Source organism: Natator depressus, chromosome 2, assembly GCF_965152275.1.
Source record: "Natator depressus isolate rNatDep1 chromosome 2, rNatDep2.hap1, whole genome shotgun sequence".
Classification (NCBI taxonomy): Eukaryota; Metazoa; Chordata; order Testudines; family Cheloniidae; genus Natator; species Natator depressus.
In genome coordinates this window covers 18,115,615-18,135,220 of record NC_134235.1, presented here as the reverse complement: position 1 = coordinate 18,135,220, position 19,606 = coordinate 18,115,615, and the positions used below count along the sequence as shown (strand labels likewise).

The window sequence follows — 19,606 nt, the reverse complement described above, 5'->3', positions numbered from 1 at the left end:
AAAATGCCAGCCCCATCCCTAACCCTCCCCGCCCAGAGCACCCCCCCGCTGCAAGCCACCGGAATCGAGCCGAGCGCCCTGCAGACAATGAGGTCACGGTACCTGGGGCCGCCGCGGGAAGAGGCAGCTGCTGCCGCCGGCGAAGGAACCGCGGGTGCCGGCGCCGGTCGCAGGCTTCCGGGTTGGTCCGCGTCAGCGTCACCGCCCCAGGTTTGCAAAGCGGCCGCGGCAGCATGAGAAATAACTATAAAAGGAAGAGACACGCGGGGGAGGAAGAGGAAACCCTGTTTACCTTTGAAAAGCGCAACTGGCCTGGCAGAAACAGCGGATTCTTTACCACCCCTGCGGGGGCGCCCGGGAGCGGCTCGGGGCACGTGCAGCAGGGAAGCAGAGATCCCGCCCCCCCCAGCTCAAAAAGCGGGGACTGCTCGCAGTGGTGGCCCATGACACGAGGGATCTGCCCCTGCAAGCTGCTGGGCAACTCCTGGCCGTACAAAGCACCCTCACGCCCACTGGGAGCTGACCGGCGCTGAGCACCTTGCAGGATGGGGGCCCTAGGGTGCTGTGAAGTTCAGCATTTGTAAAGCACGCCCAGATCTTCACAGGAGAAGTGCAGTAGAAAGCATTTGTTTACTGCTGGATTTATTTCACCCGTAGGGATACTACAAGCACGCTCACCAGGGCGATCGTAAAGTCCAGTCATTTTCTTTCCTTCTTTCTCAGACAGAAGAATAACCCACGCTGCAGCTGGAGTCTGGTTGGTTTCATTCACCGACGGAATGCGCCCACTGGGGGTCTGATTTTCACAGCTGATGAGCACCCCCAGCTCCACGCGAAGCCAATGAGCCCGATTCTCTTCTCACTTACACTGGCTTAAACCCACTAACTTCAATGGCATCGCTCCTGTTTTACATTCGGGGAGAGGAGAAATAAGCCAAAGGAGAGGTGGGCAGGAGTGTTTAGCAGCTCTGAAAATCAGCCTCTAAGCATCCCTGGAAGGTGGGTCTAGTGAATGGGACCACTCAAGTCACACGTGTAGACATGGAATAACAGCCACGCTCGGCATGGATTGCAACCAGTGGCTACTCCTCTCGTTACCTGTCAGACTACGTGCAGACATGCCTGCAGCAGCGAATACCCAGTGAGCAGAATGGGGTTGCAATAAACCCAATCTTTCAGACATTGAAGCGCAAAGCTAATTTTATGGACATGGGCTCCACTTTAGGAGAGCCCTTAAGCATGTGATGAAGTTCATCCCTATTAAACAAAACACTTAAGTTTGTGCTCAACTTTAAACGTGCTTAAATCCCACTGAAATCAATGGTACTTAAGCTCATGCCTAAACAGAAGCATGCGCTTAAGTATTTCCTGAATCGGGATCAATTGCTGCATGAGAGACATGAGCAGCTCTGTTGAACTCAATGGAGTTCCTCACCCGTATTAAATTTGTCACATGTGTAAGTGTTTGCAGGATCCGAGCAGAAGGCAATCAGAGGTTTAGTGCTGGCTTTACAGAGCTGTGTTAGAGACTCAATGGCCTGGTTTTGCTGTTGACAGTGCTCATGCTATAAATGTCAAGTTTTTGTCTCATGCTTGAGTGTTACTGCCATAGCACTAAGCCAGAATGCAGCGCTGGTGTGAATAAACGCTACAAGCAAAACCACAATTGAAAAGGAAGGATTGCGCTCTAGACACACCAGCATACAGGGGTTAGTGCTTGCACACAGGCGGTCACCGATGAGACGCTATCAACTGCAGCCTGCAGTTTTAATTTTTCTTCTCATTTATTATACCCTCTTGAAAGCTTTTCTATTAAAGAAATACTGACAGCCCCTCCGGCTTTTCCTCTCTCTTCTGGCAGCAGAAGTCAGAGTAGCTCTGTACAGCTCGGTTCCCCATGTGTGCACAATGGCTGAGGCAGCCAGGATCATGCAGAGCTCTAGAAAGCCAGGAGAATTCGATCATGTCACCCTTCCTCCGGGAGCAGCACTTTGCTCCTTAAATAGTCCCCCTGAAACATAGTCCCCGTCCCTGGGGGGAGGGATAACTCAGTGGTTTGAGCATTGGCCTGCTAAACCCAGGGTTGTGAGTTCAATCCTTGAGGGGGCCATTTAGGGAGCTGGGGCAAAAATTGGGGATTGGTCCTGCTTTGAGCAGGGGGTTGGACTAGATGACCTCCTGAGGTCCCTTCCAACCTTGATATTGTATGTAAATGGGAGCCACAGATGACTCCGTGTGAGTATGGGGTGGCAAAATCAGGCCCCCCAGTTTGTTAATTCATTGTAGCAGACAAAAGATCACAAAACCGTAGCATTGTGGGAACAGCAAAGAAACAACCTTCCATCAAAATATTTCTCAATTCTGCAGACACTTATGCACATGCTTAATTTTAGGTATATAAGTATTTCCATTGACTTCAGTGGGATCTTTCCTGTGTTTAAAGTTCAGCGTTTGCAGGACACGTTAGATATTCTTTTCCACATTCAAAATAAAACCAAGGTCCTGTCTATCTATGGTAGTTAAGAACTTCATGGCACTTCCCCCCATCACACCCCCAACCAGGAACAGCGACGTCATACCCCAGTATCTTATACTGATGCCAGTTTCTTAATAATACTACAACAAAACTCAGAGGCCTTGATCAGGATTGGGGCTCCATTGCGTTATGCAGAGCACACACATATGCTAATGAACAGTCCCTGCTCTGAAGAGTTTACAGTGCTAGGCCTTGATCCAGCAAACCCTGATGCCACGAGTAAGTGTATACACATGATTAAATTTCTAATACGTAAAATCAGGTCTTTATGTAAGATAAGACACAGGAGGATGTAACCAATCCTGTGAGAGAGGAACAGGCTCACAGAGACAGGAATGTGTGGTTAGAAACACTATGTTCACTATGAGTTGGTTTCAAGTCATTTAAAGAGATTTTTAAGAAGCATTAACAGTATATGAACAAAAATAGCAGCTATAAGTAATCCCTAGATTGTAAACTCTTTGAGATACAGCACTGTCCTCTTACAAGTCTGTAAAGTGCCATGCATATAGCACTGGTGCTATAAAAATCATGCAAGAATTTTTTTTAACATGAATAAAGCCACATATTTTCCCCTAATCTGCTCTGACCATTTTTGCTGAAACTTTCCAAAAACAGTTCAACCTGAGGCAGATATCTGGTACGGAAAATTTCAGCCCAAACAGTTAAAGTTTAACAAAGCTATACACAACTGAAAACAGGGTCTTCTAATGGAAAGTGTTAAGGAAACTTACCTATAAATGTTACTACCAGCGCTGCCTATAATAAGGATAATTTACATGGGCTCTGATCCTGCAATAGGTGCAGACCTTGTAGATCTCCACTGACTTCAGTGGGGCTCTGTAGTTGCCAGTGTCAGCCCATGTCGATCCAATCACAGCATCAGAGGCTAACGTTCATAGTAAATACTTTCCCACACTCAGCCCACTCTTGCAAACTGCCTGTGTATCATTCCTTTATGGCCCCTTTCACCATAGTATCTGAGCTCATAATCATTAATGGACTTATCCTCACAACTCCTCTGTGAATTAAGGAAGAACTATTATTCCAATTTTACAGATGGGACCCGAGGCAGAGAAGCTAAAGCCTAGATCTGCAAAGGTACTTCACTCCCATTGATTGCAATGCCAGTTAAGGCCATAAATAGCTTTGAGAATCTTGTTCACTGTCACACTAAAGGGATTTGAACCTGTCTTTCAAGTTCTAGAACAGTGCCCTAACCACTGGACCATCTTGCTGCATGAGCAGCTTGCAGTATCAGTACCTTGGCTATGAAAATTAAAGAGACTAAGGTGAATGGACTGTACTCGATGCTTCCTTAGTTTACTCCATTATATTACTTTGATATCATTTGCGTTACGGAAGCAAACAGGAGCCCTAATCATGGACCAGGACCCCCTTGTGCTAGGTGCTGTACAACACAGAACAAGCAGAGGATCCCTGCCCCAAAGAGCTGGCAATCTATATAAATATTATTAGCAGTAGATTGCACGTAAAATGTGTAAGAAAGACACTGTCATATTAAAATGACATTTTAAGAAACCCCTTACTCATATTAGAGCTTTAACATTACAAAATTTTTTCCAATGTAGTCCACTTCCCAACACCTATGCTCTTTATTTCATATTGGATTTTCCTTGTCTCCAACTTGGAAAATGAGAATAGGGGAGTCTGTTGTTCTTTAGGCCCGGATCCTGCAATCAGTTCCATGCCGACAGACCCATATCCCCACACAAGGGCCCACTGACACCGTGTTCATCTTCTAGGTCTATGCATTCGCACAATGCATCTGTGATTGGTTGCAAACACTGCAAGGGACTATTTGAGATCCAGTGACAAACCATCTTTATTAAAAGGGTAAAAATATCCCGGGAACTGGGCTCCATGATTTTTTAAAAATGTAAATGTTGGGACAAAATTATAATGTCACTTTAACACCAGAAAGAACACAAGGCAGTGCCTTAAAATGGTTACAGCCAAGAGAGTACTCTAGCAAATACCCAAGGAGCAGTTTGACTTTCCATGAAATTCTAGCCTCTTCTGACTGAAAATCAATTACTGGCTGCCTATACAGATGACCGGTGGGCTTTGGAAGACTCAATTTCTTTTAGTTAATTATAATGATGACATCTAATAAGAACAGCCATACTAGGTCAGACCAAAGGTCCATCAAGCCCAGTATCCTGTCATCTGACAGTGGCCAATGGCAGATGCCTCAAAGTGAATGAACAGACAGGTTATCAAGTGATCCATGCCCTGTCACCCAATCCCAGCTTCTGGCAAACAGAGGCCAGGGACACCATCCCTGCCCATCCTGGCTAATAGCCATTGATGAACCTATCTTCCATGAATCTATCTAGCTCCCTTTTGAACCCCATTATAGTACTGGCCTTCACAACACCCTCTGGCAAGGAGTTCCAGAGGTTGACAGTGCATTGAGTGAAAAAATACTTTATTGTGTTTGTTTTAAACCTGCTACCTATTAATTTCATTTGGCAGCCCCTTGTTCTTGTATTATGAGAAGGAGTAAACAACACTTCCTTATTTACTTTCTCTATACCACTCATGATTTTATAGACCTCTATCATATCCCCCTTAGTCGCCTCTTTTCCAAGCTGAAAAGTCCTAGTTTTATTAATCGCTCCTCATAGGGAGAGAGAGAACCTGGAAAAGTCCCCAGTGAAGTTGCCTGTGAGAAGAAGACCCAGTTATTCTCTTTGGGAACAAAGGCAGGGGCAGCGATGACCTGGGGACATCTTGGCAGGGTTGGGGCTGGTTTTCTCTGTTAAGTAACTTTCTATGTACATGATGACTCTGGAGCGCTGGCCCAACACGGGGACGTGAGACTTGCGCCCTGGGGGGAAGCTGCTCTCCGGGCAGAGGCCCAGCACAACACAGGGCTTCAGAGGGGTCTGAAATGCGGCCGAGTCCCTGAGGGGAGCGGCCTGGCCCGGCAGGTGCGGGCCTGCGCCCATCAGCGCGCCCGATAAAGGCGGAGCCCGCGGCGGAAGCGCCTCCAGCCACCCCGGCAGGATGGGGGAGCCGGAGCCGGAGCAGGTTCGCAAGACCCACATGAACATCGTGATCATCGGCCATGTGGACTCGGGTAAATCCACCACCACCGGCCACCTCATCTACCAGTGCGGGGGGCTGGAGCCCCGGCTGCTGGAGAAGCTGGAGGCCGCGGCTAGCCAGGTACGCTCGCCCCCGTCCGTCCCCCCGGCGGGGTCGCCCTTCCCCGGGCCCCGAGCGGCGCGGCTGCGGGCCCGGGCGGCCCCGGCCCGGGCGCCCTGACCGCCGCTCCGCCCCGCAGGTGGGGAAAGGCTCCTTCAAGTTCGCCTGGGTGCTGGACAGGCTGAGGGCGGAGCGGGAGCGGGGCATCACCATCGACCTCTCGCTGTGGAAGCTCCACACGCGCCGCTTCTCCGTCACCATCATCGACGCGCCGGGCCACCGCGACTTCATCAAGAACATGCTGACCGGCACCTCCCAGGTAGCGGGGCCCCGATCCTGCCCCGGGCCGGCGGTGCGGCCCCGAGGGCGCGGGGAGCGGCCCCGATCCTGCCCCGGGCCGGTGTTGCAGGGTGTGTGTGTGGGGGGTGTATGTGCAGCCCCGTGGGCGCAGGGAGCGGCCCCGATCCTGCCCCGGGCCGGTTTTGCGGGGGGGTTGCGGCCCCGAGGGCGGGAGGGTTGCGGCCCCGATCCTGCCCCGGGCCGGTGTTGCAGGGTGTGTGTGTGTGGGTGTGTGCAGCCCCATGGGCGCAGGGAGCGGCCCCGATCCTGCCCCGGGCTGAGCTGGGGCTAGTGTTACACGGGGCTGGGGGAGAGGGGGGTTGCAGCCCCGCCGGGCGCACGGAGCGGCCCCCTACCCTCACCCGGCCCGTCTCCGCCCCAGGCGGACGCCGCGGTGCTGATGGTCTCGGCCGCGCCCGGGGAGTTCGAGGCCGGCGTGTCCCGGCAGGGGCAGACCCGCGAGCACGCCCTGCTGGCCTACACCCTGGGCGTCAAGCAGCTGCTGCTCTGCGTCAACAAGATGGACCTGACCGAGCCGCCCTACAGCCAGCGGCGCTTCGAGGAGGTGGTGCGGGGCGTCAGCCTCTACCTGCGCAGGATCGGCTACAGCCCGGCCGCGGTGCCCTGCGTGCCGGTGTCCGGCTGGGCCGGCGAGAACGTCACCCTGCCCAGCCCCAAGGTGGGGGAGACCCGGGGATGGGGAGCGGGAGCTGAGGGCAGCTGCTGGTGGGAGGGACCACGTGGAGCTCAGTTCCGTGGAGGGGCTGCTCCGCTCCAGCAGGGCTCTGGGCCCTGGGCCATGCCCAGTGGGTGGGGAGGCGATGGACTCTGCCTCCTGGGCCAAAGGTGCCATGCAGTTGGAGCTGGGGATGGCAAGGTGAAGCGCTGAATGCTGCAGCTATGGCTGGGAGGGACAGGCCTATGGGCACCCTTCAGGGTGAGTCCAAGGGGAATGGCCCTCCCACGGGGGCTAACGCCAGACCTTGGGTCCCAGCCCCAGGCTGCATTTCCTGTATCCAAAGGCTGCCAAGCATCTCCTTGGCTTCCCTCGACCCCCTGCAGATGCCGTGGTTCAAAGGCTGGAAGGTCAAACGGAAGGAGGGCTTCGGGAAGGGACAGACGCTCCTGGAAGCGCTGGATTCTCTCCTGCCTCCTGCGAGGCCCAGTAACAAACCCCTGAGGGTGCCTCTGCAGGATGTCTACAAGATCGGAGGTCAGTCCAGGCAAGAATGGGACCCTGGGACTTGCTGATCTACAGCTGGGTTCTGCATGGGGTTTCTGAGGTGACTGACTGTTCCTCTGTGGGAAGGGCCCAAATCACCCCCAACTTAATGACTTTCTGTGTAGATGAGTCTCTCAGTAACTTGCTCCTTGTAATGCCTGAGACTCAGGAAGTGTGTATAGCAGTTACAGTGTTAAGCAGCCTGGGTACTGGTCCCTTTGCTATTTCTGGCCTTGGTTAGTGAAGGCTCAACTTCATGAAGGAAACACTTCTAAGGAGACGCTCCCTTCTCCCCCATCCTGGCCAGGACACCCCACCCTACCTCAAATTAACTGGTCTGCTTGCTGTGCTGGTTATGGGCTTTCCGCAGTCAGCTCTGACTTACTCTTCCCCTGTCTCCTCCCAGGAATTGGCACTGTACCAGTGGGGAAGATAGAGACAGGCATCCTCAAGCCTGGCATGAACATCTCCTTTGCCCCTGCAAACCTCTCAGCAGAGGTCAGAACCATTGAAATGCACCATGAGCTGTTGCAGGTGGCTTTTCCTGGTTACAATGTGGGCTTCAACATAAAGAACATTGCAGTCAAGAACCTGAGACGGGGCCATGTAGCTGGCAACTCCAGGAGTGACCCCCCAGCAGCAGCAGCCCACTTCACTGCTCAGGTGCAGAGACTTGCCTCTATGGGGCTTACATGGTTCATAGGGTGTTGGCCCTTCATGTCTGTGCAGCAGGGAGGCCACAATTCCTGAGGGGTGTGACCTCTGGTAGCACCACTGGGAGGTTTGGAATAGATGTGGGGGTCAGACTGGACTCTGCAGAATACAGTAATTGCTACAGACACTCCTCACCAATGCTGGTGTCTGTTCGCTTAGGCAGTTTCCAGCCGTATCTGCTGCCCAAATTTGGAGGCGCTGCTCTCCATAAATGTCTATGCCAGTGGTTCCCAAACTGGGGTTCGGGAACCCCTGGGGGTTTGTGAAATGTTACGGGGCTTCTCAGGAAAAACATCCCTAATGGCGGACAGAGTTGTCCCTACAGACCCCAGACAGCACGGGGCCAGCAGCACTGAGCCCCTGGACTTCCAAGAGCTAAGCAGATCAAAGCAAGCATATCTATCACACTGAGGAGACTTAAACTTCAAGACTCCTTATAAGAAATGGAAAGGGTGATGGATATTTTTTGCTGGTTTTAAAATTAAATAGGCAGCTAGTATTTTTAAATTTATTATAAGTTTAAGCTTTATGTGCGTTGTTTGCCTGGACTGCTCAAGACCTGAATGCTTGGGTAGGAGGAACTCTTTGAGTTGACTTCTTAAATATCGTCATGCTGTTTCACATCTGATACTCCTTGATGAAACATAGGAGCCTTCTCTTATAACAGGCTTATTCAAAGTGATACAAGCTACGAAAGTGAGATCTTGGAAGAGCATTGCCATTTTCATCATGTAATAAATACTGTAATGATAAATGATGTGTAATAAGCATGTCATAAAACAAATTTTATATTTCCAAGATGACTGCTTTTATAATTTATACTCAGGTAAAGGAGAAAATCCCTGGAAATATTCAATTTTAGGAGGGGGTTTGCAAGACTTGACATTTTAGTGAAAGGGGTTCACAGGTTGTTAAAGTTTGGGAACCACTGGTCTAGGCATTTAAAATGACGAGAGGGTTGGGGAACTCCTAAAGCACAGATCCTTAGTTCCTGGAACAAATCCCTCCTTTTGTCCTAGGTGATCATCCTGAATCACCCTGGCTTTATCAAGGCTGGCTACTCACCAGTGGTAGACTGTCACACTGCTCATATCACCTGCCAGTTTGCTGAGCTCTTTGAGAAGATTGACCGTCGATCTGGGGAGAAGCTGGAGGACAATCCCTCCGTGCTGAAGTCCGGAGACTCTGCTACTGTCAGGCTTGTACCTAAGAAGCCTCTGTGTGTGGAGAGGTTTTTTGACTATCCCCCTTTAGGCAAGTGTTTTGAAGTCAAGTCAGCTCTACCTATTTGCTACTAATCACATACATGAGATGTGATGAGTCACCTTAGCTAAACCCTAGGAGCTTCCATTTCCATTGTCTGTTTATCGTGATCTTGTGTAGTTTGATGGATTGGGCAGGGAAGAAGAAGCTGACTGTAAACTGCAGACTTCAGCTAAGCAACTTAAATAAACAGACTGTTACTGCAGTAAAGGTAGCTTAGCAGTCTGAACAGCTTGAATTGTAACACTTGAGTCCAGTCATGGACCAGGCCCCCATTGAGTTAATGCTGTACAAACACAGAACAAAGATGGTCCGTGCCCCAAAGAGCTTAAGTCTAATTCTAAGATGACAGATGGGGCTGGAGAAAGTACAAGGTGACTGCATGAATATAAGCAGTAGCACCTTCTCCTTTGTTTGAAAGGCAAGTAGAATATTTAACTTCATTTCAGGTCGCTTTGCAGCTCGGGACTTGAAGCAGACTGTTGCGGTTGGAGTCATCAGATCTGTGGAAAAGAAGCCTGCAGGTGTCACTAGAAAACAGGTGCAGAAAGCTCTGCTTATCAAGTGAAATGGGTCTTTTTTTTGTTTAAAGCCAATTTAATTGAAAGGTACCTTTCATGTAATAAGGTTAATTTGAGATGGACTTTTTGTTTTGCATAACCCAGAATTGGGATGATTCTGTTTTATGGCTGGTTCAGAGCCAATAACATTATCTGAACATTAAAAGCCTCTTCATCTCAGAGGCCTGCATCCAGTTTAATAAAGACATCATTTAAGAGAAGCACAGCTTGGTACCTCCTCCTTTATTTTAAGCTCCTAGAAAAATGTCTCCACCCTCCAGCTGTGGAGACAACAAAGACAATTTGAACAGGTCTTAAGGACCACTTCAAACTACCACTTGCATCTATGTAAGTAGGCTTGACAGGTGGCCACAGCTTCAGGAGCCTCAACTACTTTAGAACACTCCAGCAAGCCAGTGTGAACTTCAAGGAGCTTCTATGTAAAGGGCTCTAAACTCAAGAAGCAAGCTCACTTCTACTTGTGGGGGAAGTAATAGCAAGAACTAGGATGTGAGTCTCTAGTGGTTAGCACTTCTATGAATGGCCACGTACAGCTTTCACTAGATGAAAAGGGAGGTAGGAGTAGATTTAAATTAGGGCTGTCAAGCTATTTTTAAAAAAAATTAATCATTAATCTCCCTTCTAAACAATAATAGAATACCATTTATTTAAATATTTTGGATGTTTTCTAAATTTTCAAATCAATTCTATGTTGTAATTGAAGTCAATATAAAGTGTACAGTGCTCACTTCATATTTAATTACAAATACTTGCACTGTGAAAAACAAGGAATTTTTCAATTTACCTAATACAAGTACTGTAGTGCAATCTCTTTATCATGAAAGTTGAACTTACAAATGTAGAATGGTGTACAAAAAATAACTGCATTCAAAAATAAAACCACGTGAAACTTTAGAACCTACAAGTCCACTCAGTCTGTCATATATATAATTTCATTCAGCTAAATAGCTCAAACAAGTATGGTTACAATTTGCAGGAGATAATACTGCCCACATTGTTGTAGCTGGCATTGCAAGATATTTATGTGCCAGATGTGATAGAGATTCATATGTCCCTTCATGCTTCAACCACCATTCCAAACGATGTGCCCATGCTGATGATGGGTTCTGCTAGATGTCAGTCTGCTCTGCTTTCGATTGTTATGTTCATTTTCATCATCTCAGTCAGTGTTGCTCCTTTGACATTTGAAAGCATTCTCGACACCTCAGATTTTTGGAAGGCACTTCAGATTCTTAAATGTTGGGTTGAGTGCTGTTGCTATCTTTAGAAATCTCACATTGGTACCTTCTTTGCATTTTGTCAAATCTGCAGTGAAAGTGTTCTTAAAACGAACATGTGCTAGGTCATCATGTGAGATGACTAACATGAAATATATGGCAGAATGTGGGTAAAACAGAACAGGAGACATACAATTCTCCCCCAAGGAGTTGTCACAATTTAAATTCTTTTTTTAAACAAGCATCAGTATGAAAGCATGTCCTCTGGAATGGTGGCTGACACACGAAGGGGCATATGAATGTTTAGCATATCTGGCTTTGCAAGGTATTTATGTGCCAGCTACAACAATGCCAGGCGAATGCCTGTTCTAGCTTTCAGGAGACATTGTAAATAAGAAGCAGTCAGCAGTATTTCCTGCAAATTGTAACCAAACTTGTTTGTCTTAGCAATTGGCTGAACAAGAAGTAGGACTGAGTGGACTTGTAGGCTCTAAAGTTCTACATTGTTTTGTTTTTGAGTGCAGTTATGGGACAACAAAAAAATCTACATGTGTAAGTTACATTTTCAGGATAAAGAGATTGCAAGAGTACTTGTGAGGTGAATTGAAAGACTATTTTTTATCATTTTTACAGTACAAATATTTGTGATCCAAAAAATATAGTGAGCACTGTACACTTTGTATTCTGTGTTGTAATAGAAATCAATATTTAATAAATTTCAATGGGTAGTCTATTTAACAGTGCAATTTTTTTAATCAGTTATTTTTTTTCAAGTTAACAGCAATTAATCAACAGCCCTAGTTTAAACATAACTTTGTCACTGAAAAACCTAGGGCAATTTTAAGAGTCCTAATTGACTTCCCCCCCTACAGTATCCTTTAGGGTTCTCTTTCAAAAGTCTTCCTTAGTTTTAGCCTTGAAGCCAAATTCTTCCCCCCCCACCCCCTGTAGTATCAAGTGCCAGAGAAACTGAACCAGCCTAACACTTTATTCAGTATCCCTTCTAATTACTGATATTCTTTGCCTAAATTCCAGCCTGTGGTTCTCACTAATGTGTGTAAGATGGCCTAGGTACAAGGTCCCCAATGTGTAAAGCATGCCCCCCTAGGGGGGACATGGAGGACTATCTGGGGCATGTGTGGTATGCCAGGGTCCAGGCTAGCCCACAAAGGGGAAGGGAGGGAGCACCACAGAGCCCCTCCCCAACTCCAAGACTTCGCACAGCTCCTTTCCGGGGTGGGGCTTGGCCTGACTGCTAGCCCCCACTGCAGCCCTGCTCCTGGCCCCAGATCTGGCCCCCTTACCCCTGTCTGCATCCACCCATGGCTGGTTCCTGGCCCTGGGAGGGAGATGGGATCCTCAAAAGTTTGGGGACTACTGGCTTAAGTGTTCTTTGAATAAACTTGACACAAGGTATTTTGCATCAGTCTAGCATCTTTAACTGTACTAGATCACAGGTAAAACTAATCTTTCACAGGTGTTAACCTAAAATCTCCAATTTATGCATCTTTGGTACAAGCATGTCATAAGCCTACTTCATAAAGATCACTGAGTGGGAGGGAGCAGAAAGGCACATGTGGCTAGACTAATCCTCCACTCTAGGCTAGGAAGGTATAAGTGGGATTGTTGCTTAGCCTTGCAAGAGGGCTTTTCTGATGGAGCAGGAGAACAGTTAAGGTTTTGTAGGTGCTGATCTTGATAAGACATGGAATCTTCTAAACTATCTACAAATGCAGACAAGTTGAAAATGCTTGCAGTCAAATTTTACTGATAAGTCTAAGTGAAACAGGAGTAAAAAGTAGAGGGGTGGTTCTAGTCAATTTGTAGTTCCTAGACTAGCTGCCATTTGTCCTGTAATCCTGTACATTAAACCCGTAGTGCATTAGTACTAACCTAATCTCTTGTTTGTGACAGGTGTAAGGAAGTAAAATTATACTAACAGCTGTTTACAAAGTCAGCTTCCATAAAACCATTCCTTTCACAAAGAAACAAGCAGTTAATGTTTAGCTTCAATATCTCAACTTAAAGTCACCAGCAAAGTCTACTGGTGTAAGTTCCTACTAACTCTGTGCTTATCACACATACTCTAGAAACAAAATCTTGAACTAGCCACATCTTAAGCTTTAGGCCTATAGTTGTGCAATATTAGCAAACATCAACAGTAGCGTGAACCTGCTGCATCTAATTCTAACAAGTGCCAAGCAGTCTCAGGGCCTCTCCAATGTTTTGCAGTATAATAATGTTGGTGTATTTTAAGTAGACTTACATGTCACAAATTAGTGGCCAAGTAGTCAGTGCATTTTTATTTAGGGCTTAGATCTCTCCCCTAATTAACAGTATTCATGTTTCCTGTAAATTGAAGGATTAGTGCTTACTGTGTACATGCAGAGCACGTCTTTAGACACTTGAGGGCTTTTCCCCTCAACTACAATCCATGAACATACTTTCTTCTTCTAACTAGGCCATTTGAGATGTAGCATATGACTGACTACTTTGTGGGAGGTGGCTTGAAGGATTTATTGTCTTACTGAGCAACCTCCAATATTGAATTGCAAACTTTTAACCCTTTATCTTTCACTAGGTAATCTGTATAATAGGCCTTAAGTGAATACAGTAAATGTTAAGGATTAGATATAGTCTATAGTTACAGCAGGCTTACTGCTCAGTATCTGAACCTAATCACTGATCAGCCAATCATCATTCAGTTTAAAGCTTCCATTTTCTTTGCTGGTGTTGAATAGGGTAAGCAGATCATACATCTCTGAACAGCAGACTGAGGAATTTGAATGAACAAGTATTAGCTCTCTTGTGCAAGGAGAGGGCAGGCCTACTTAAAAATTTGAGCTCTAACCAGGAAAGTGCCTGTACCTTTTTGCTGAAGGACGATTCAAAGATCCTCTACACCATCTGTCAAAAATACTCTGTTCTTGCATTGGAAATGTCATATGCATACCCTGGGTTGTTTTTTTTTTTTGCCAAGGTATGGGAGGGGTAACAGAATTATGACTGTTTAAAACTTTGTTAAAATACCTACTGAACTCAAAAGCCCCAACTATTAGGGAGCACAAGTCATTGTGAAAGAGTCAAACACTGCTTTCCTTTGAGTTAAAGGATGAAAGAACGTCAACCCCACTGTGGTAACAGGTCAGGAAAGTAGCAATTCAGGGCCTTTAAAAGGAAATGTCTTATACAGGCTATCGGTAAGACCAAGTGTCTAGCACAATGCAAAGATATTGTACATTTACATGGATAATAAAAATGTCCAGAGTTATAGTGAACATTGAAAATTTTGGAAGAGACACCATCATGCTGCCAGGTATAGCCTCTCTCATTATTGAGAGTTAGAAGGGAATTTTTTCCTATGGACAGGTTATCCCATAATTACTTGCTGCAGAGGTTCTTGTATCTTTCTCTGAAGTAATGAGTTACTGGTCACTATTAGGATAATTGGGGCACAGGAATTACCATACAGCCTCAGCCCAATTTACCTAACAACAAAATAGCAATTTGATATCTCAGGTTGGGGAAAAAAAAGGGGCAGAAAAAAAATCCATTCTTTTGTACAGATGGAAGATAAGTGATTTTTTTCCCCTTTGCAAGTCACCTTTACTGTGGATTCATAACCACTTACTTCCCTTTGAATTCTAGCAACGCCCTGTGAAATCATTAAAAATAATTTAAATGACTGCTAGGCTCCACATATCAATGTGACCCAATATCTCTAAAAGAGCTGTGAATTTTCAGTCTATCTGCAGACACAGAAAGATGGCACTCTGTTAGGCACATTTTGAATGTTTTCTTCACAATCAGAAGGGCTAGTCATGTTTTTAAATATTAAAACTTTATGCTGCAGAAGCTGATGGGGCCACCAGAGACGCTTAATCCCACCCATGAAAGAATGAGTGTATTTTGATACTAACACATAGTTTTATCCTAAAACTTTTTGCTACTAAGTGCATTCATATTTAACAAATGGGTTACACATATACATGAATTTATCAACTTAAAGTATACTTATATTGATAATTCAGCTCTCTACTCAATAGCTTAAAATGAGTTCTCTCTCAAAAGCCACCTACGTGAGATGTAGACTTTCCTCCTACAGGAGATTCCAACTGACAAAAGGGCCTTGTTCAGATGTCTGGGATCAACTGAATACATTTATTTCAAAGCAATTTTAAATATTAAAAAAGTAGAAATTAACACATACAGTACTCAAAAACTGTCACATTTACATACATGTGAATAGACAAGTGTACTGATGTTTGATCTTAACATTCAAATGAGAAGTCAAAATTTTAACTACTGGCACTACCAAATCTGATTTCTATACAACATGTTGATGTATTATGTAATAAAAAAATAAATAGCAATTGCTGTTCAACAGTAAAATAAGACATCATTTGCAGAACATCCCCATCCCAGGGGAAAAAAAAACCTAATTATTAGCTATTTGTCTATAAAGATCTAAACTTTCCAAATACTATTTCATGTACAAAATTGCAGATAGTGGCTCACTGAGTTTAAATATAATATTGTACTTAAACTCAAGCAATATAACATACAATGTATTTTTAAATTTCCTATGACCCACAATAAGCCAGAACAAACAGAACTCTTGTTCCTGATGGAACTAATCTCATTTTAACAATGCCTATGTATACTACTGCAAAGAGTGTACAAAATAATAGACATTTGCTTCTACATCATTTTACATGTCTAGGTTTTCTTTATGTGGTTAGCTTTTACCAGATTATTTTGAGATCACTTAAAAATACACTTGACCACAAAAGTGAATAGTTTTTCTTTCTTTAATGCAACTTAAAACATTATATTAATGGATAAAATGGAATGCTAAATAAACTCAGGTCCTGACTGCCTTCCATAAAGAACAGTATAAGACTGAAATACTGAAACTGATAACACTGTGGATTAGATGTGAGCAGGCTCACTCACTGGTGTATTTGTTTTTGAATACATATTTGTCATGACACTGATAAAGCAATAGTTTAAAAGCCACTTTCCAGTAACAGTTGATAAATATTTTGGAATATTTTTTCATGCAAGGTTTATTTGATATTTAAGTTTTCATAACCATATAAATAGAATTAAATATTCACTGACTATAGCCTTGTAAAACTGCACTAAAAATGAAAACTTTCAGAAGGTTTTTTTGAGTTGTGCTTTTATGAAATGAAAAATCTTCCTATGTAGCCAAGACTGTCTGCTGTAAAATATTAGTAATATGTACTGTTGCCAAAGTAACATTTTAAGCGATATAATACCAGTCCTACATAAGAAAATCACAGAACCTGATCAATACAGTTATCTGATCACAGAAAATAACAATTTCATTCTGTTCCAAAATTAAAAATGATATAGAAAATCTGAAGTAAATGAATGTTTTTAATAGTACACTAAATGTTTTGATTAGAAAAAAAGGAGACTAAGTGAATTAACTGCAAGGAATGTGTTTTCCACTAATGCCATTTTATAACAACTCTGAAGCTACCACAAGTCAAACACATCCTTCCAAGACTTATTAGAAATTAATTTTATGGTAATGTGTTTTTTGGCTGGTGCTTGGAGTTAAGACTATGAAATACAAAGATAGTTTAATGAAGACAGTTAATATACAACTTGATTCTAGTGATTAGTTTCTATAATTAATAGCGTGACAAACTGCATGAAAGGTCAACCTTTCACTCTGATTTTCTAAACAATTTTTTATACTGTAATAGTTTACATTTATCCAGACAATAACATTGAGGAAATTTTACACTGGTTAATTATAACCTTCAGCAAAGCGGAAGACATTTTTTTTTAAATAAGTGATTTTCAAAGAGAGCCAATTAGCTATAAATAAATACTGTTGCAAGCTCACATTTCAATCTGAATAGTTATCAAATTAAAATGTTCTTTTGTTCCAACTTAGCTATGTGACTACAGTACTATTCCTGTACAAAGACAGGTTTCAAGTAAGATTCTAAATCAGGGGTTCTCAACCCACAGGCAGCCTAATTAGCACACAGCTGCGGCCCAGCTGTGTGCTAAAGGCCCCCCGGGTCATCCTGCCTGGCCGCCCAGTGTGGCGGAGTCTGGTCTGCTACTCGGCCCCGTACAGTCTGGGGTCCAGGGCTGCGGGCCGGCCCCACGGGGTCCGGGGCTGCAGCCAGCCCCATGGAATCCGGGATCAGTGGCTGCCGGCCGGCCACGCAGACTCCAGGGTCCGGGGCTGCTGCCCAACCCACAAGGTCCAGGGCTACAGGCCAACCCCATGGGGTCCGGGATCTGGGCTGTTCCCCGTCTGCCCAGTCACACGGCCGCACACTGCCTGGCTCTGCACAGCAGGGTCTGAGGTCCCTGCCACCTGCCCAGGGCTCCACTCCTGGCCCCACTCTGTGGAGGGGTTTCTGGGCAGGAGGCGCTGGGCATTGGGTCTGGGGGGCACTCTGGTTCACAACCTGCGGCCCAGGTAACACATTGTGGGCCAGATATGTGGCTCACAATGATAAACAGGTTGAGAACCACTATTTTAAATGCATGCATAATGTAAACAGTGTAATATTTTCTAAAAGTCCTTGGTTACTAAAAATTCAGTGAAAAACCTTCAGCAAATTTCACATATGTATAAGGAAAGACAGTATGACTAATTTTTATCAAAATAAATTTTCAGATGGAAGTAATTTGTAACTGTCTTAAAGTGAGGTAATATCACAGGGAAACTGCAATCAGAGTTTGGCATAGGTCCACATAATATAAACATGAAATGCTGTATGCACACCATAAAATGCTACTGATGTTCTGTAAAGTCAGTGAATATTCCTTTTGCTTTCAAACTTACGTTTAACTGAACACTTTCTTTAATAAATACCAAAGTGGGTTTCTTAGCTGTAAACTGTGTACACTTAATTGTAGATTGGTCTTTAAGTGGGCCAAAACCATTTACTTTGAAAACAGAATCTTAACTCTGCTAATTATATAATTGAGGATACTGAGTTATTAGGAACAGTCATTTCTACAAAGTTACATGGTTGATGGAAACCTATGTTTGGAAAGCTGGCAGTTGATACACATTTTTAACAGCATAAACAGAGATGTAAGTGCTAGATGCCAAGGATGGCTTCAGCAAACCCAGTAAGGCATGCCAGGTTCCAAGGCTACCATAATACTGGCAAAGGCAGAATAACACAGTATATTTACAATACATATAATTCACCTCATGAGGTGAACCGTAAATGAATCCTTATTTTGTAACAGCAGCTATATATACATTTGTGCACAGGATTACAGAGAGGCAGCAGCCGTTAGCTTTTGCTAAAAAGCCTGTCTTGCATGAAGGATGTGCAATGCTCAAGTTTTGAATTTTATTAATCTGACAAAATGTGCACAAAGGACACCGGGAAGACTCCTTTCCTCTCTGGCTGTCCTTCGACATGGCCAATCTGCAACAAAGGAGAAAAACATTGTGGGTTTCTCACTTACTCCATATAACAAAACACTGTTCCTCGTACATAACAATACAAGCCTGGTGATGGTTCTTGGACATTTCACAGCATGCCATCTAAACCCTTGCCAAGGAAGCTACATTTTGATGTATGTTAGCCCTGGTCTACATTATGAGTTTAGGTCGAATTTAGCAGTGTTAGATCGATTTAACCCTACACCCGTCCACACAACGAAGCCATTTTTGTCAACTTAATGGGCTCTTAAAATCAATTTCTGTACTCCTCCCCAGCGAGGGGATTAACGCTGAAATAGACATCGCCGGGTCAAATTTGGGTTAGTGTGGACGCAATTCAATGGTATTGGCCTCCAGGAGCAATCCCACACTGCTCTGTTGTGACCACTCTGGACAGCGCTCTCAACTCGGATGCACTGGCCAGGTACACAGGAAAAGCCCAGCAAACTTTTGAATTTAATTTCCTGTTTGGCCACCGTGGTGTGACCATGCAGAGCTCATCAGCAGAGATAATCATGGAGTGCCAGAATCACAAAAGAGCTCCAGCATGGACCGAACGGGAGGTACTGGATCTGATCGCTGTATGGGGAGACGAATCCGTGCTATCACAACTCCGTTCCAAAAGACGAAATGCCAAAATATTTGAAAAAATCTCCATGGGCATGAAGGACAGAGGCTATCAAAGGGACCCGCAGCATTGCTGCGTGAAACTTAAGGAGCTCAGGCAAGCCTATCAAAAAACCCAAGAGGTGAACGCCTGCTCGGGGTCAGAGCCCCAGACATGCTGCTTCTCTGATGAACTGCAGGCAATTCTAAAGGGTGCCCCTACAACTACCCCAGCCCTGTGCATGGACTCCGTCAATGGACTCTCACGCAACAGGGATGAGGATTTTGGGGACGAGGAAGATGATGAGGAGGGGAAGGTTGAAGATAGCGCACACCAGGCAAGTGGAGAAACTGTTCTCCCTGACAGCCAGGAACTGTTTATCACCCTGGAGCCAATACCCTCCCAACCCGAGCTCCCAGACCTTGAAGGCGGAGAAGGCACCTCTGGTGAGCGTACCTTTGTAAATATAATACACCGTTTAAAAGCAAGCG

General features: G+C 45.1%; 3 protein-coding genes across 5 annotated transcripts in view; 1 reads left to right on the top strand and 2 right to left on the bottom strand.

Annotated features, from left to right (window-relative positions):
- Positions 1-244, bottom strand: part of CYRIB (CYFIP related Rac1 interactor B) — a 149,212-nt gene extending 148,968 nt beyond the window's left edge. Inside the window, exon 1 of the mRNA XM_074943854.1 lies at positions 103-244. The gene's annotated coding sequence lies outside the window, so the exon portion shown is untranslated. The remainder of the gene's footprint in view (positions 1-102) is intronic.
- Positions 245-5,329: 5,085 nt separating this feature from the next.
- Positions 5,330-10,017, top strand: LOC141981268 (elongation factor 1-alpha-like). Its single transcript, XM_074942944.1, has 7 exons — positions 5,330-5,731; positions 5,850-6,029; positions 6,432-6,728; positions 7,112-7,262; positions 7,678-7,934; positions 9,005-9,239; positions 9,698-10,017. Exons 1-7 carry the CDS (start codon positions 5,570-5,572, stop codon positions 9,814-9,816), a joined length of 1,401 nt encoding a protein of 466 aa, XP_074799045.1. The 5' UTR covers positions 5,330-5,569; the 3' UTR covers positions 9,817-10,017.
- A 5,175-nt stretch (positions 10,018-15,192) lies between these two features.
- Positions 15,193-19,606, bottom strand: part of ASAP1 (ArfGAP with SH3 domain, ankyrin repeat and PH domain 1) — a 370,981-nt gene continuing 366,567 nt past the window's right edge. For all 3 annotated transcript variants that reach the window (XM_074943850.1, XM_074943849.1, XM_074943852.1), the window contains one exon: positions 15,193-18,491. In XM_074943850.1, the coding sequence (XP_074799951.1) occupies positions 18,417-18,491 (75 nt within the window). In that variant the 3' untranslated portion in view covers positions 15,193-18,416. The remainder of the gene's footprint in view (positions 18,492-19,606) is intronic.